Source organism: Mytilus galloprovincialis, chromosome 11 (genome assembly GCF_965363235.1).
Source record: "Mytilus galloprovincialis chromosome 11, xbMytGall1.hap1.1, whole genome shotgun sequence".
In the NCBI taxonomy this organism is placed as follows: domain Eukaryota; kingdom Metazoa; phylum Mollusca; class Bivalvia; order Mytilida; family Mytilidae; genus Mytilus; species Mytilus galloprovincialis.
Genome location: NC_134848.1, coordinates 60,765,837 through 60,784,627, shown reverse-complemented (window position 1 = coordinate 60,784,627; position 18,791 = coordinate 60,765,837). Strand labels below are relative to the sequence as shown.

The window sequence follows — 18,791 nt, the reverse complement described above, 5'->3', positions numbered from 1 at the left end:
TTCATCGAAGGTACCAAGACCTTGTTGATAATTATTCCGTATAAACTGCACAAATAATACATGATGGTCTTGATGTATAGATTCTGTGTACTGATGTTGTTTATCATCTTAAAAACGTGTTATATTGTTCATTCATTTGTCTGTGTTCTATTATCAATATTACTTTTACTGTTTGATTGTTTAATTTGATATCCATTTAACATGGCTAGGTACTCAAACATCCCGTCAATGTGTTTGTATTATCTTTCTTTTTTGCTGGTGTGTTTTGTATATGCGACTTTTTGTTTTTGTTTTTTGTTCTTATAACGTAACTCCGTACTTTAAGTAAATTAAATGCATACCAATTTGATAAAATTCATTATCCTGCTGTAATTAATATACGCATGTACAAACAAACTTTATTTGATTTAGGGCATGGGTTTATTCACAAAGCAAAAGAAGCACGTGATATAAGAACAAGTTGTAGTCCGGAAAAAATACAAAACATTTCGATATATATAAATATGTAGAGACATAATCTTTCTAGCAACTTAATGGAGTTCTGTAGCTTAAGTAAGTGACTGATGATAGTCCTTTATTCATTCATATATCATTGTCCTTTTGTTTAGTGTCTTGTCTACTCTGACATCGGACTCGGTCTCTTTTTAAACTAAGTTTAGCTGTGTGTATTGTCGTGTGTTTGTTTTTTCTAGATTGAGTAGAGGTATAGGGATTTTCTCGCTGTATTGAAGAACCATTGGTTGCCCTTGGCTGTTCTCTGCTCTTTGTCGGGTTTTGTCCCTTCGACACATTCTTTATTTCCATTTCTATTCATATTTCTCCCTACGATTTTAGGAATAAAGTTGTAATTTTACCGACTTTACGAAAAGAAGATGAAAAGCACGCGCTTCCCAGCCGGAAGCCTCTAAAGGCTCCAAACGGGGCAGACATCTATCTGTTGTTTCATATACAGTTATAAATTATTGTATACAATGTTCTAGAGAATAAAACATATTATTCCATTTTAATGTGTCATTTATGAAGGTTTTATTGAAACCAAAATATTCTTAAGTATGAAACATTATAATATTATCCAAATATAAAATAAATCCTTCTACCTTACACTCATCCGTGTAATCCATCACATCTTAATTTTGGCGTGAATCAAATCATTTTTTTTTCTCTCAAAGAGTCTGTGTATGAAAGTATTGTATAATCCCTGTGTAATAAGATTCAGTAAAAAGACAAACAGTAGTTCACAATCTGAAGACAGAGTAACACGAACTTAAACAAATGCTAGGACTAATCTTCAGTGCTTTGGCAGATCCTGTTTCACATGTGGTACCCGTCGTGTTGCTGATGTAAGTGCACATTCAGTAATAGGAAAAGAAGACTCAACCTTGTTTATGTGAATATCATAAAATCTGATTATATGACATGTATGGCACTCTTTGATATTGAAATATCAGTTGTTAAATGATTCATTGTTTAAATAATGTGAGCAGGTAGTTTAAATATGTGTCATTGCACCATTCATTTATGACATCCGAAAAACTAGTACAATTAATCATCTGTTTTAATCGAGATTATCTGATGTTTAAATGTAGTAATGACAAGATTAACCTCTGATTTGTTTAACATTGCTAAATATCCATAAAAATCACATTAATATATTTTGATAATTCTAATTTGTAAGTACTGCGTGTTGAGGTGAAACAAGTCATTAATAAATTACGTATTCGTTGTTTTTTTATTGTGATTAAGATTGTTTTAAGATGGTGACTGCTGTATCTTTTGACATTTTAGCTATTATGTCTGTTTGTTTTGTGTACGCCTCATTGTCTATATAATGAAATTTGACGCGACTGTTATACCAGTTAGAAGTTAAGCTAACTATAAAACCAGGTTTGATCCGCTATTTTACATAAAACAAATGTCTGTTCCAAGTCAGGAATATGAGAGTTGTTATCCATTCGTTTGATGTGATCAAGTTTTTGGTTTTGCCATTTTTTGGGACTTTCCGATTTGAATTTTGCTCGGCGTTCGCTATTTTTTGGATTTTACTTTTTGAAACAATATTATGTGAAATATCAGTATATGTGCTTTCCAATATTTAACTTAGATTATTTCCTTATTGTTTTTATCAGGTCTCATGTTTAATATTAAGTTTTATAGTAATATTATAAAACACTTAAAGTAATTCATGTTTATAACATCAGTCTATGGAAGAAGCGAATCGATAAAAACTTTTCTTATATCACATAGCGATATTGTCTAATATCAATTGTAAATATGCAGACATTCTATGTGGAAAATGTTGTTTTCGGCAACGAAAAATTAAGAAAATACTAACTTTAAAACTTATTGTTCAAATATTAACAACAATTGAGTCTAAATATACATTTAGAAGTTAGTTAGAAGCAAACGTTTATGTCCGTGTAAAATTTGAAGTGCTGTGTTTTTCTTATATACATGAATATACAAATGCTATTATTTCTAATATCAATGCGATACTTTTAAAATATCATAGCGGTGTTTTTGTTATATCAATATTAGTACTCATTAGTATTAATATTTGACTGCTGTACCTATATTTTGACAATTTTACCTATTATGTGTGTTCTGTTCACGCATCATTGTAAATATGACAGAATTTGATGAGACTGTCATACCCGTGAGATGTTTAGCACTATCAAACCAGGTTCAATCCACCATTTAAAAATTTGAAAATGCCAGTACCTTTTGGGTTTAATAAACAATGTCTTAATCAAATAGCTAAGTATCAACATTATTGTTCACATATATAACATTTAGCAAATTCTATAATGATCGCACCAAAATAATATATATCTGATATGCTCGCAACGCACGCATGGAAGACTTTCTTTATTGATAACAATGAAACTAACTTGTGACAAAAATGAATCATATTGTCCTCGTTCAGATTGATTCGACAAAATCTGACCTGTACTTTTGAATCTCCCTTTTTATACAAATCAGACCGTTGGTTTTCCTGTTTGAATGGTTTAACACCAGGGTTGGCAAAGTATTACCAGCCCGGGAATTCCCGGGTGGGAAAACCCTGGTTTTCCCGGGCTGGGCAATACTCCCAGAATTAGGTAATACTGGGCATTACTGGGCAATATGATTTTTTAAGCTTATTTTAACACAAAATAGCAAAGACTTAGTGTAGTTTCATAGTATTACAGTTAAATATATACTTTTTATACAGATAACCATTGACAGTTATTTCTAGAAGAATGAATAATTCAATTTCGTTCTCTTCTATGTCATGTATGTAGACACAATACAAGATTTTGCACATTTAGGGATACCTAGCTTGTTAATTACCAAGCATTGTTTCAATAATTCAGACTTTGAAAAAAAAGTGTTTAAGTGCATTGTTAATTTTAAATGTTATACATTCATACTGCTAAATAAACACCCTAAGGGGTCATGCCATTAACACTTATAGAATTGAAAGGGCTGATTATTGCTACATAAACAAACTGCATTCTAATCTGAATAATTACTTATTAATTAGTGACAGTAAATATACATTATTTAAATGTAATTTTTCTTACATGTAATTGTTAATTCCTAGTAGGAGTTATATTTATTTAAAAGAAAATAATTTTTTTACAGTTTTACCAATCCAGACAAACAAAATAGATTATAAATATCTTAAATGTATAACATTTGTGTTAGATCACTGAATCCTCTATACAATTTAGACCAGTGTTTTATATTACCCAGTATTGCCCAGTATTACCCACTAAAACCCAGTAAAACCCGGGTTTTCCCAGTATTTCCCACTGGGCTTGGCAATACTCATAAAACCCGGTTTTTTGCCAACCCTGTTTAACACTAGTAATGTTTTTGTTCTTATATAGCGTGGTGTTCGCTGTGAGCTAAGGCTCCGTGTTTAAGGCCCTACTTTGATTTATAATGGTTTACTTGAATCAATTTTTTACTTTGATGGAAAGTTGTCTCATTCGAACTCATGCACCATCTTCTTATATTTATAAATCTTTTTAAATTTTCCCTAATAAATAGTTGCTTTCCAGTCCTACAAAAACGTCATTTGGGTGCTGAATCTTTTGTAAAGTGCAATATGAACTAGCACACTTCTAAAGCTTTAACAGGAACGACAGTTTTGATTTTCGTTGTATCTGAAGTCGTTCAATTTATAGTCTGAGGCAACTCAGTTGGTATCTTCAAAGTTCGGGACATCAGCATTTGTACATTTTGATTTAATTGGAATATTTTTTTTCTTTTAAGTAATGCTATTTTTTGTCTATTTCGATATTACCCATGTGGATAGGCTATAACAGTGTGACCTAAAGGGTGGATCTAGACGTTTTCAAAATGGGGATTTCAAACCGAGGATAAAGGGGGGTCCAACAATATGTCCCCATTCAAATGCAATGATCGGCAAAAAAAAGGGGGTTTCCAACCCCCGGACCCTCCTCCCTTGATCCACCATTGGACCTATATTAGAATCTAATAGGTCGGTAGAGTATTTACAACCGCATTTAAATTCTTCCATTGCATCACCATTTCAAATAGAATTAGTCGGTTAAACCATGTGATTGAAAACAAAAGACTGAACAGGTTGTTAATACTTTCAACTATCAAGTGATATTGATCCTCAAACATTAAGCCGGTCTGTCGTCATGAACTAAGTTTGTGAATTATGTTTGCGGTTTTCTTGACATGCATTGTGACGTGTCATCGTATTCATTTTATATAAGAAAACTATAGCAGTTATATTAGAAAAGTATCGCATTCATAAATTTTTGATATTTTAAAAGCATCGTTATCATATAAGACAAGCATCGCATTGAAATATAGCAGTATCTTTGACTTATAGGTGATTTTGGCTTAGCAAACAATTGAATTCATCTCAATTGCATTCCACTGAATTTGCTACGTGATATTTATTGAATGTATACATCTACAAATGATAAATCGTGCATTTATGTTTCATTTATTCAACAATTCAATTTTCTCGTTTAAATACAACTTGCTTGTTATTACATAAAATAATTCATGGAAATTATACAGCAGACGTATGTCGTGTTAAATGTCACCCTGTTTTACAAATGCTAACATTCGTCTGAAATTTGCCACAATGCAACTCGTTGATATAAGACAATATCGCTCGTTGATATAAGAAAAGTTTTTTATCGATTCGCGTCTTCCATAGATTGAACATGTACAACGTTCAAATCAGGAAGTTAAAATGCACATTTCTGTATGGTATCTATAAAACTATCACACAATGATTTAAATATCAATGCAGTTAAATCGATTTAAATTTATTTCAATAAAACTAAAAATACAAGTGAATCATGGCATATTATATGTTAACCTGGACCTTGAATTGTGAAACAGGGTTACTTTTATTACGAGATATAACGAAGTTACAAGCAGAAACAGTACAAATGCAGTCATTATAAATACCAATCAAAGCGAGTGTATACTTACAGGATCATTAGCTTTGCTGAAAAATGGATCAAACATGTAAACTTTGCCAATCGTGTTTGCGAATCAACAAAAACATTGACGCAATTTCATTTTGTCCGTCGTGTGATGAATTTCTATGTCCCAGTTGTACAGCGGCTCATAGATTAAATAAAATAACATTGACACATGCGTGAGTACTTTTTAAATATAAATCGATATCGCATTTTGTTTTAAATTTTGATATTTAAAAAGGATCGCTATGACATAAGACAAACATTGCATTGTTGTAATAAAATATAGCAGTATCTTTGTCTTATAGGTGATTTTGACTTAGCAAACAATTGAATTCATCTCAATTGCATTCCACTGAATTTGCTACGTGATATTTATTGAATGTGTACATCTACAAATGATAAATCGTGCATTTATGTTTCATTTATTCAACAATTCAATTTTCTCGTTTAAATACACATCGCTTGCTATAATATAAAATAATTCATGGAAGTTATACAGCAGACGTATGTCGGAGTTAAATGTCACCCTGTGTTAAGAAAAGAGTCATTACTTTATACCGAGAAATCTGCCTTACTTCGTTCAAATGCTAACATGCGTCTGAAATTTCCCACAATGCAACTCGTTGGTATAAGGCAATATCGCTCGTTGATATATGACAAGTTTTTATCGATTCGCTTCTTCCATAGACTGAACATGAACAACGTTCAAATCAGGAAGTTAAAATGCATATTGTCTGTATGGTATCTATAAAACTATCACGCAATGATTTAAATATCAATGCAGTTAAATCGGTTTACATTTATTTCAATAAAACTAAAATTACAAGTGAATCATAGCATATTATATGTTAACCTGGACCTTGAATTTTGAAACAGGGTTACTTTTATTACGAGATACATCGAAGTTACAAGCAGAAACAGTACAAATGCAGTCATTATAAATACCAATCAAAGCGAGTGTATACTTACAGGATCATTAGCTTTGCTAAAAAATGGATCAAACATGTAAACTTTGCCAATCGTGTTTGCGAATCAACAAAAACATTGACGCAATTTCATTTTTTTTTAAAGTTCAAATTATACATGACTGTTATCATGCTCAAGGATACAAATAAACTAACAAAACCAAATGTTGAAAATGCTATCATCTTTCTCCTTCTGTATACTAATGAAATAAACTATTTGTGCAAAGAAAGCTGAAAAAATGCTCTTATATATCTGCACGAACAAACAACTCAACCAACTGCAGTTTTTAGATAATAAAATAAAAGATAGTTCATTTTTACACAAATAAAGGTTAATGTCACAATGTCGACAGCATAACATCGATTAGTCATTTTTCCTATGATATCGACTTTTATGGATTTCATAAAATGATATGAATTGAAATATGCTTGTATACAGAAATTATGTATCAACGAAGCAACAAGAAGTGTGCAAACATTGCAATGATTAAATCAACAGAATATATCATTACATTAGCTTTTAACTTGGTTCCAACCCTAATCCTCTTTCCTACATTTTGCAATTTAAGTATATTTAAGCAAGTAAAAGTTATAAGTTGTCAATGGTTCTATGTATTATGTGTATTGCATCATTTTTGAAATACAGATGTCATCTTAAAACAAGCTAAGGCATTCATATTTTGTTACGTTGATTCTAGAAAACATTTTTTTTTTTACTTTGATTTTATACTTTTATTCAACTAGATCTACATTCGTATTACGGTTTACGAGGAAGAACAGAAATTCCTTTTTTAAGTATTAACTACCATTGACCTCATTTAAAATATAATTTTACGGAATACATAATTATAATAAATAAATTGAATTTAACTTTTTTAAATTTAAAGGGACCATAACTATGATAACGTGAATTATATGTTTTTCTAGTTTTATGACATAATGCTACCTAGTTAGCTATACTATGATCTTTTAACATAATTTCGTCATGCATTTATTTGCCATACAATTTCAAATTTCTATCAAATACTATGAAACCATAAATTATGTTGCTGTGAATTAAGTTTATCTTTGGTATAGGTACAAAATGGCAAATATGTGCTATACATTACCTTTGTTGTTTTGATATTATATCACTTTTAAAATGTCGTAATTAATACGGTTATGGATCAAACATCTTAACTATATATTTATGTGTGTTTATTGTTATAATCAAATAAATATATAAGTAGGACAATATGTAATTAATACAATCAAGGTAAACCAGATACAATCAACGTAGAACAAAGGGACTGTGTATCAAGACATTAAAAAAAGTTGTTATGTTTATTGGGAGGTCATTTAATTTTAACAATGAAACTAATTGGTGTGCACACGTAAACTGTTTTGAAGCTTTAACCGTAATCAATTAAAACTGGTTCTAAACACACGAAGTCTGGGGATTCTTGAAAGATATTGTATTTGATATTTCTTCATGTCTTTATATTGTTACCATTATACTGGTATCGCCTTCAATATACAAAACAATTAGTACCATCGAATTAGTCTATCAACAGGAAATGAATATTGTTTACCACAATAAAAGAAAGCTATATTTTAGTATGCATCAAACAGTATTTTCAGACCTTATTTTATTAAGTCAGTTGAAGTTCTACGTTATCATATTTCTGGTATATGTTTATTATATAATTACATATCTTTTTTAATAGATAAGTGGTTAAAGAAGTGATAACGATCGCGAAATCTATCTGTTAAGTTTAATTTTATTCAATTTTGACAACGCTTGGTTTTTTATTATTAAAATATTTTATTTTTATTTTTTTTGTTGTTAATTAGTGACCTGTTTTTTTTTCCTCTTTGTATGTATATGAATGTAAATATTTATTTTAGTAGAATTTAAAACATAAGCCAACACTGTGTTTGACTTTTCTCTCCTTGTATCTTAAAGACAGTGAAGGGGATAATAGACAATAAAGTTCTTAAAAACATTGACGTTAACACCTTTCTTTCTATGTAGCTATAATCTGGTAGTCCCACAACTATGTGAGTCTTGCAAAAGAGGCAATTTACACAACAGCACAGCGGCCTGGTGTACTGAGTGCTCAGAACCGTTGTGTGTGGCATGCGCAGACGCACATAAGCGTAACAAGTTTACATTACAACATGAGGTGATTTTATCTAGTACAGGTTACGAGGTTTGCTGGAATAAAGCTCAAAGTCCTGATTGTAATGAGAAATTACCACAACGATCTTCATGGTACAAAGAAATGGTACATGAATGTACAGATGTGAAAAACAAAATACATGAATTGGTAGAGCTAACTGAACACAATAACCTAAACCTTAAAGTTCAAGAAAATGAAGTTGTTGATGCAATTGCAGAAGTAAGACAAGAAATCGAGTGTACATTTTTGAAGCTTGAGTCTGAGCTAAAGGGTACGTTATCATCTGAAATAGACAAATGCAAAGGATCGTACGATACCCAGAAAAGAGAACTTCTTGATATTCAAAAATCTTTGGACGAGTTTCTACAACATCTTGCATCTGTAGAAAATTACGATTTTGCAAATAATAAATTTGGACTTAGAGGAAATATGATCAAGGAGTTGTCTACTATCAAAAAGAGATATGAGACAACTAACGCTAAAATGCAGAAATTCTATATCAAATTAGCAAATACTAACATCATTCGTATCCAGAAACTTGGATCAATTATCGTTAAAACAGAAGACAATGTGTTAATGCATAATGAAGGCGAAGAACATGAACACAGACAAAATGCTGAAAGCATCAAAGAAAAGAATATCCCGAAAGAGCGCATCAAATCGCATTGCTTAGGTGAGAAACGAGAAATAAAGTATATTCCAAAAATTGAAAATAGATAGATGGGAAATCCCGATTAAACAGTTGTGAGTTGTAAGTCTTTCTGAGATTCTTTTGTTTGCTTGTTAGATTTTTTTCCAGGTGTTTAATGTGTTAATGATGTAGGCTTTTCTTCTCATATTTGTTTTCATGGTTTGATACTAAACCCCTAACGAGAAGGATTGTGCCTGATATTAATATGAAGACATAATTTTTCAATCAGTTTGATTTAAGTCTGGAGCTTGCATGTCAGTTAACTGCTCGTAGTCTGTTGTTATTTATATATTATTGTCATTTTGTTTATTCTCTTTGGTTACATCTTCTAACGTCAGTCTCGGACTTTTCTTCAACTAAATTTTAATGTGCGTATTGTTATGCGTTTACTTTTCTACATTGGCTACTGGTATAGGGGGAGGGTTGAGATCTTATAAACATGTTTAACCTTGCCGCATTTTTGCGCCTTTCCTAAGTCAGGAGCCTCTGGTCTTTGTTAGTCTTTTTATATTTTTTTCTCTCGCTGCATTGAAAACCTGTTGCTGTCCTTCTGCTGGTGTCTGTTCTATGGTAGGGTTGTTGTCTCTTTGATACATTCCTCATCTCCATTCTCAATTTTATCTGATAGTGTTGACACAGTTTGAATTCGAATATTTCGCCATACATATTTTATGTTTTGTTTAACTCAATTACCTACTATATTAATAGCGAGAGGTCATACTTCTTTTTTTTTTCAATCCTTGTTAAATCTAGCATTTTTCTTTTGAGAAATCTTGTCCCAAAACTAAATATGATAGTTGTTTTTCATTTATTCAGTTAGTGGACACAGTATAACTTGACTTTGGCAGATATTTTTTCTCCATTTCCTGCATTTTGAAAATAACTTGGAGTTAGAAAGTTTTGTTATACTTTTAAACGTATATTTAACATTTTTATCTATGTTCACAATCAGATGCTTCTAGAATATACAGGTAAGTTTTATAACAAATGAATGCAAACATATCAGTGGATTATTCTACCATATGACAATGACTCAAAATATATCCATGCTTTATAGAAATAGTATTTTTATTTTTCAGATCCGAAAACTGCATTAACAGAACCTAAAACAAAAACCTCGACCGGTATGTATAAAGTTCACAACAAACACGTTATACCATAATGACTAATGTAAGTAACCACTTTTAAGGCATAAGACACAGTGAGAGGGGAGGTCATGACGTCGCTAGAGTAAAATATTATTATTCGCCACGTCAAACAATGAAATATCGGGAAAAGATGCATGTTCGACAGATTTTATTAATTAGTTTAAAATGAATACATTAACTATTTTTTTATAAATGACTTGCTTATATATGAAGACTATTTGTACCACTTTTTATGAAGAAATCATGAATATTATTTTTCTAATTTGATAAATATATGAAATTTACGGGCATGAATCCTTAAAAACGAGTTTAAAGAACTTTAGTACAAGATTATTGTATATTTATGATGAAACGATATTGGATATGTTGTTCTCTAATTCTTCGTTCGTCAATTTATCCCTTTCTGCTCCCATTGTATAAAAAAATTTAATCAACGTGTAGTTAGTTTGATCTCAGTACTTCATTGGTTAAAATCCGATCATGACATCGAATTTTCTTGATTTCTTCTGAATTTCCTATTGTGACGGCGTGAAAAAAGGCGATCATGACTGGTGACGTCACATAGAAAGAACACACATTTTGCAGATAATTCGAAAATACGGAATAAGTTTGCCTGCATAATGTTAGAAAATCTTAAGAGAAACAGATTCTACCACCAAATCTCGTGTAATACGATATTTATCCACTCTCGACAGTTAAATTTTAAATATCTAAAACGCTCGGACAAGCCTCGCGTTTTAAATTTGAAAATTTAACTGTCTCGAGGTGATAAATATCGTATTACACTCGATGCAGTGGTAGAATCTATAATTATAAAACTCAGCTAGCAATTATCTTCTAAAACAAAAAAGTTAGGCGTGTCTAGTCACCGTATATCAAAATCCTAGTAATAAATTGTATACGATTTTAAAAATTTCGACACTATTATCGAAAAATGAAAGTGGATATATATCTGTTGTAGAGTTGTCACTGACTCAGACGTACTTCATTTATTGTCGAAATCCGGATCTGGTGTACTAAAAAAATATTGATACCGTATGTTTGTGGTATAACATCGTGGCCAAAATTTTATTTCTTTCTGTTTTTTTTATTAAATTTATATTAAGATACATTTTGTTACATCTTGTGATCAATTTTATTTGGCAATCGCCAATGGCAGTCAGCAGGGTTAAAGGACATCAGTTGTTCGACCTGTTAGTCAAATGCTTTTTGTTTAGATATACTTTTTCACTTTTTTGGTCTTTTTGAAAATGTTGTTTGTGCTGATTTTAGACCCTTCTACAACGAAATTTGTTTTACATGCACACGTATAAAAATTGCGGTTTTTATCCAACTCAATCATAGGTTTGAACGTAGTTTTCAATTTAGACTCGTATATATATATAGATATATGTTTCAAACCTCAAAGTTCCTCGTAAAAGTATGCCAAAAATTTTCTTTTTCGGAAACACTTCGTATATTCGACTTTATGAATGGAAAACGACAGTTGTATTCCTATCTTGGTACAGTCTTTTTCTGAAGAACATGTGTAAGCTAATCGTACTATTTACAATAGTCTCATTTTGGAATAAAAAAAAAAAACGCTACCATCCTTATTACATTAATTAATGTTCATCTGAAATATTGTTTATAAATGCTGTTAATATTGTGAAAAATATACCAGCTATAATACTAACATTTCGTTTTGCAGAATCGAATATTATCTCATAGTTTATTGCAGAGTTTTTGTTTATTTTTGAAAGTTTCTACATGTAGATCTATATAATATTTTTGAATCGTATTCTTTTGTTCAATAAAATACCAGAGAATAATGCATTTCAAACTATTTTTTATCACTGTAGGATGGTTTCCTGATATTAAAAGATCATCCCTTGATCGGTTTGAAAAAACTGTTTATTCCGGGCGAGTTTGGAAGGGTAAGCTAAAAACGAACAATTGAAAATGTGATACAGTTCAAATTGAAATGAATGTCTATTTAACATAATATATATAAATATAAATATTCGTACAATAAATAAAAGTGATTAATCTGCAATTGGAACATACAAATACGAGGTATGTATGCAATAGGGATAATTACTCACCAAACAATGTCAACTGTTTTGCCTTTATACATGTCATATGAATAACAAAAATGTTTATGCATTCATTGTCTTATTGAAGTCTGATTATTATAGATGTTATCTGATCACTAGAAAGTTTGTATCAAAATGTAAAGTCACACAATAGACCCTCAGTTGTAAAGACTGTATTACATGCAAAGTCATATACCTAAAACTAAATCATTGGATCCACCAACCACGTAGGGCTCGCATTGTATTTTTTCTATTTTTGTATTGTTTGTTTTGCATTTAATATGTATTTCCAATACAATTTGATATTTGAAAAAGAAACAAACAACATTTTGACCTCTGATTATTTGCAGCAACGTTTCAAGGTTCTACAATAGCCGTGAAGAAAAACGTTGATAATAACCCGTTGTCCTTTTTGAAGGAAGCTCACATTTTAAAGGGGACATCTCATGAGAACGTGATCAAAATGATAGGAGTCAGCACAGAGCACCATCCAGTATCTCTAGTTATGGAATATCTTACGGAATATACCTTAAAACAGATTTTATTAGATGAGCATACATCAATGGACACGTCTATGAAGCATATGACTGAAATGACATCTAAGGTGACAGTGTTCTTTTCCAAAACAAATAATGTTTTCACGAGTCTTTTCAATCTTACCTTTTTTCATACTACTCAATAGATAAACCATATATGTCAAGACTTAGGTAGTTGACGCTTTTAACAGAATGTACAATATATCTACGTTCTTCATTCCCATCCCAAGATATAAACTGTAATGCTCGATTTGTGTTTCCACTAAAACTTTTCATGTCGTTTTAATACACAAAATATTTTTTAGTTTCTATAGACATTTCTTGAATAAGGCGTTTTATATAAAATTCTTTGAAATTAACTCGAAAAAAATCGCAGTATCGGGTATCTTTCCATATAGTTAATAAGGATTTTGAAGCTATTTTTACATTTCATGATTAGCTTAAAAAGAAAGGTTTTTCATACAGAAAAGATTTTTTTTCGCCAATTAATTGGTCAAAATTCAATTATAACCTCCATTTTGTTGCTTTCTTCTAGAGTTCCTATATGACTTCTTAAAAAAAGACAATGCCTGATTATTTAATTATATAAAACCACAACGTTCTGAGAATGTTAAAAAAGAAAAGATACATTTGTTTTCAGTATCGTCTAAATCTCACGAGAGGAACAAATACAGCCACTATAAATATATCATGCATTACGATTTTCTCCATTCTGAACAGTTCAATTTTAAACACTTGAAAAGCTCAGTAAGCCTCATGTTTACATTTCTTAAATTAATCTGCCTCGATGCAAGAAATATCTTTACACATTCGATCATGTTAATACAGTGGTTGAATCTATATGAAAACTAGTAAGAAACTACAATAAGTCTATGCTCATAGTCTGTCAGATCAAAAACAATAGCCGAAATGTAACAGTTTTTGGAGTTAATGTAAAAGCTACCTTGTTTAATTATATTTAACATAGTTAACCGTATGTATGTATTCGTTCACGACGAAATATAAAGTTTATCAATATAAAAAAAAACTGTACGTTGAGTTTAAATTTTGTATATTCTAGATTGCTAAAGGAATGGATTTTCTAGGAACAAGGGAGATTATCCATTCCGATTTAAGAGCAGACAATATATTATTTGGAACTAATTGGACCCCGAAAGTTTGTGGGTTTAAGTTTGCGCATATGACAAACGACCATACAATAGATCCCAAACGAAGACGTGAGTAACATCTAAACTAGCTAAAATATGTAAATGCAAATGTCTGAAAACATTGATATTAAACGTCTAGATCTAACATAGTTTTGTATGAATAACGGCAACATGTTGACTGATATTCAGATCTGTCATATCGGTATATAGGAAACCAATCAAAGTATGGCTTGGGACTGAACCCGTATCATACTTTGCATGCATTTTCTGTCATAATTTCGTTATCAGGAATATGACACAAATAAGTACAATTATGATCAGACGACGATTCTTGTACCTATAAATCAAACCAATGACGCAGAGGAACAAGATGAAGAAATATTTGCTAATCCAGTAATAATAGTTTATACTACTGCTTCCTCGATCAATAAAAGCTGACAGCAATGCAAAAGCTAAAAGTGCGTAAATCGGTGTTAAAATTACGAAATTGATAAAAATGTTATCTAATACGTTTAAGAGCCAATGATACTGATTCAAATTGGAATATTACGTCATTACATTAGTATCAAATCAATTTTAAATACTTAAATTTGATTATTTTCCTTGGTTACAATTTTTAGGGGGTAGAGAAGCAATGATATTTTCTTGGATTTTCTATTTGGGATATTGCCAAAGTCTGTATAACTCTTTATAAAAAATATTCAACTCGTCAATCATTTGAATGCAGGTTCACGTTAATTCATCTAACGGATAAAAACTAATCCCTTTCAGTTAAATGTAAAAAAAATAATAGTTGTCCATATTTAGCTGCTGTAGTTCTAGTTTACAGAATAAAACAGCATAGTTATAAATGGTGAGCACTTAGAAATTGGATAGCAATGTCTGGTTTTTTTTTTTTTTGGCTTGTTTTTTTAGAGAATATAATATTTATTTTTTAAAATCTACAACTACCCAAGTTGAATGAAAAACAGATAGAGAAAGCATTATCTTTACCTTAGCTAGCAATAGAAAATACAATTAAAGTATGTTATTAAACTACATGTAGGCACTATTCCTCCGGTAAGATGGTTGGCACAAGAGATAATCGAAGGTGAAAAAGCAACAACCAAATCTGATGTGTGGTCTTTTGGAATACTATTAATGGAAGTGTTTGGACACTGTCAAATACCTTATGAAGGTAATGTTTCCAGATGTTACAGTAAATTTAAAAGATATATTGTTTTTTTTTTTTAAATTTCGCTTTTAGATAATATTATTGAAATGGTAAAAATTACATACGTCACATGTATAAGGAAATTGTATTCTTGACATTTTTGGTTAACAATTTATAATTTAAACAATGTAAATCCACCATTCGCCTAATTTAGGTTCGGTAAAAATGACTTATATTTTGTACGCAAGACATCGTTTCATCTTTCTGTGACTCACAAGTGTTACCTTTATTGTGGGTCCGATATTGAGGATGTCTACCATTACTTCTTGGTTTGTCCAAAATACACATTATGTAGAAAAACCTTATTTCATAACATTAACTGGCTATCTGAAAACTTAGTTTTAGATACAAAACTATTAATTTGCGGACACTTGGAACTTTCGAACGAACAAAATATTCTCAAATTTTCAAACATGTTCAAAATTTCATAAAAAGGTCAAACAGATTTCTTATGCCTTGATAGAGCGTTGTTATTGCTGACATGGAGCGTCATCGTTAGCATCAATTCACAAGTCATCGGCACAGAATAATACGACTTTTCAAACTTTCTTTTTCTCTTTTTACTTTCTCTCCTCTTTGTTCACCTATGAAAGCTAGTATTATATTGTAGAAACTGTTTGTTTTATATGCATGTCCATTATATTATTATATTATACTATTATTGTAACTTTATATTGTATTATAGAGAAGACTTCATAAGTACAATTTACTTGTGTCTTATCCATTTTGCTTTAATTCAGCAAATAAAATATGTTTAAACTAAACCAGTGTTACCTACTATAAATAAAATCTAAATGGTCAAATAAAAGAATTAACAAGTGGAAGAAGTTTAAACAATTGAATTTCGAAAATTGTGTCACATACGTTTGTTATTTTATCTTGTCAATCGTATACAAATATAAAAATAATTATGATATGATGGCCAGGTTTTTTAAGTTGACGAATAACATACAAAATATATATACACGGAACAATTTAAATGAATCAACCATACCCTTGGTAATACTAACACAAACAATGCGTAAGACTATTGTTCGACTAAAACTGAATTTCCTAAAATGATAGTAAAAATTCACGATCATAGAAGAGTTTCTCTGGACACATATATGACATGTAAGATCTGTTTACACCAAAAGACTTGTGTTAAAATACGGAGTGTGTTCGAATAGCGAAAAATATTTTCCCATGAATGTGAACTTTAGTCACTATCTCAGCAAATTATAATTACAGGAAATTTTGATTGTGTTGTTATAATTTTTTTTATTTTCCTTTATTGCAATCTAATCATAAATTGTACTAATCTTATAAACCATTTACACATATATTTCAAGTATTTTATATATTGTTGTTTTCATTTCAGACTTGAAAGATCCAGAGGTATTTAACAGAATAAAAAGGGACTTAAGGCACATACGACCTGATTGTTGTCCTGAAGCTATTTATGATCATGCCATAGATTGCTGGTCTAAAGACCCGGATTCTCGAATAACATTTGAATACATATCCCACTTTTTTGGTGACTACGAAATTTGTACGGAACATGGATATGATGAAGTGGACGAAGTGGAAGAGGATGATTACATGAATCAATGACTAATCAATTTTAAATGCAATTGTTCTGTATATATTTCGGATGAAATGATTAGTTATTTTCAAAATTGATATTTACATTTTTAAAATGAAAAAAAAATATATGTTTAGAATTCAATTATTTCGACATCTTTCTTCCAAAAATGGTCTTAACTGCATGTATAGAGATAATCATTTAAGCAGTTCAGTCGATTTTCTGATGATAGGTCAAGGTTGCAGTTGCCAGTTATTTTGTAAATAAATTTTGCTCTCTTCAATACCTTAACATGAAGGGGGTAATTTCGAAGCTTTTTGAAGATGACTATGTGGTATAAGCCTTGTTTATTATTGAAGGCCATAATACGGTGACCTTAAGTTAATTATTTCTGTGTAATGTTGTCTTTTATTTAGAGTTATTTCATTGGCAACTACAACACGTCTTCTTTTATATATATGGCTATATCTTTAAGTTTCGGATTCATTCAGAGTTTGTCACCTTATTACATTCAACACGTTATATAAAAAAACAAGTTGTTTATATTTCCATTGTTGTATCACCATAGATATCACGAGCTATAGTAATTTCTTAAACACGTTTGATATACATAAGCTGCAATAAGTAAATTTGAAGAAATAATATTTATCATGTTAGTCTTGCAAACTTTTGGCATTCGATGATGCTTTTGATCCTAGTGAAGGGTTCACAGATTTAAATGTATCTACAAATTTGCTGCACTATAAATAAAAAAACAGATATGGAGAATATAAAAAAAAAAACAATCAATTCAAATGAATATAAGCAGGCATGATTTGTTATTGAATTCTTGGTCAAGCGGTTACCCGTGTACATTGAAATATTATAATCCTTGAACAATAAAAATATATTTTACTTACTTTTTATGACTTAATGTCGGTCCTTTGAAGAGTCAAATTTAAAGTGGGTTTTTTTATTGTAACATTAATCGTTTAACTTTTCTTCCTACACGAATTATATACTTACTGGTTAATACCATGGCAACATACAATTATAATTTGTCCTATAGTATATAAAAAAAAATTTTCATCCGAATTTTTTTTTTTTTTTTTTAAATTTTATTACATTCCGAAGCGTACACACAGTCTTATAATGTTTGATGTTAATGTTTGAAACCGGAAAGGAACATATGACGTCTTATATATAATTACTGGAGCACTTTTAGAAATTTTTGGTCCTCAATGCTCTTCAACTTCGTACTTTATTTTATTTTTTTTTTTATTTTTTTTTTTAGTCTAGCGTCACTTATGAGTCTTTTGTAGACAAAACGCGCGTCTGGTGTCAATATAAACTTTCGATTCTGGTATCTCCGATGAGTTTATTCCTAAGCCGCTATGTCGCTGAATAATTGTTAGATATCTGCTCAAAATTAAATTTTCAGTGGATACAACTTGAAAACTAGCACGGTTGTCCACGAATTATGTGTACCAATGGATTCGATGTTCATTTGAGAATCGCCTTTCGATTTATTTTACTGTAGACCAACGAATTATAGAAACTTAATAAAATAAAAATGTATGCCATTTTTTATGTTTTTTTCCTATATATCCTTTGTATTTCTGATGGTTCATGCTGATAATTTCAACAGCTTGATTCTGCAAAACGGAAACAGTTACCCCCTTTTTTCATTTTATTTTCTGGTGTTTTTTTTTACAAGGAGCATCCACATGTAAAATTTGAAACAAAATATATTGAGTAGTGTATTACGTACACTTAGTCTTAATACAAATATATTCCTATGTCAATGAATGTCTAACTCCCGTTAGATGACTATGTGGAATGCATTTA

At 30.5% G+C, this 18,791-nt stretch overlaps 1 protein-coding gene across 1 annotated transcript; it reads left to right on the top strand.

Annotated features, from left to right (window-relative positions):
* The first annotated feature begins 5,337 nt into the window (after window positions 1-5,337).
* LOC143052527 (uncharacterized) lies at window positions 5,338-18,526 on the top strand. Its single transcript, XM_076225575.1, has 8 exons — window positions 5,338-5,638; window positions 8,442-9,262; window positions 10,360-10,404; window positions 12,270-12,344; window positions 12,854-13,107; window positions 14,100-14,256; window positions 15,233-15,364; window positions 16,761-18,526. Exons 1-8 carry the CDS (start codon window positions 5,493-5,495, stop codon window positions 16,991-16,993), a joined length of 1,863 nt encoding a protein of 620 aa, XP_076081690.1. The 5' UTR covers window positions 5,338-5,492; the 3' UTR covers window positions 16,994-18,526.
* The last annotated feature ends 265 nt before the right edge of the window (window positions 18,527-18,791 follow it).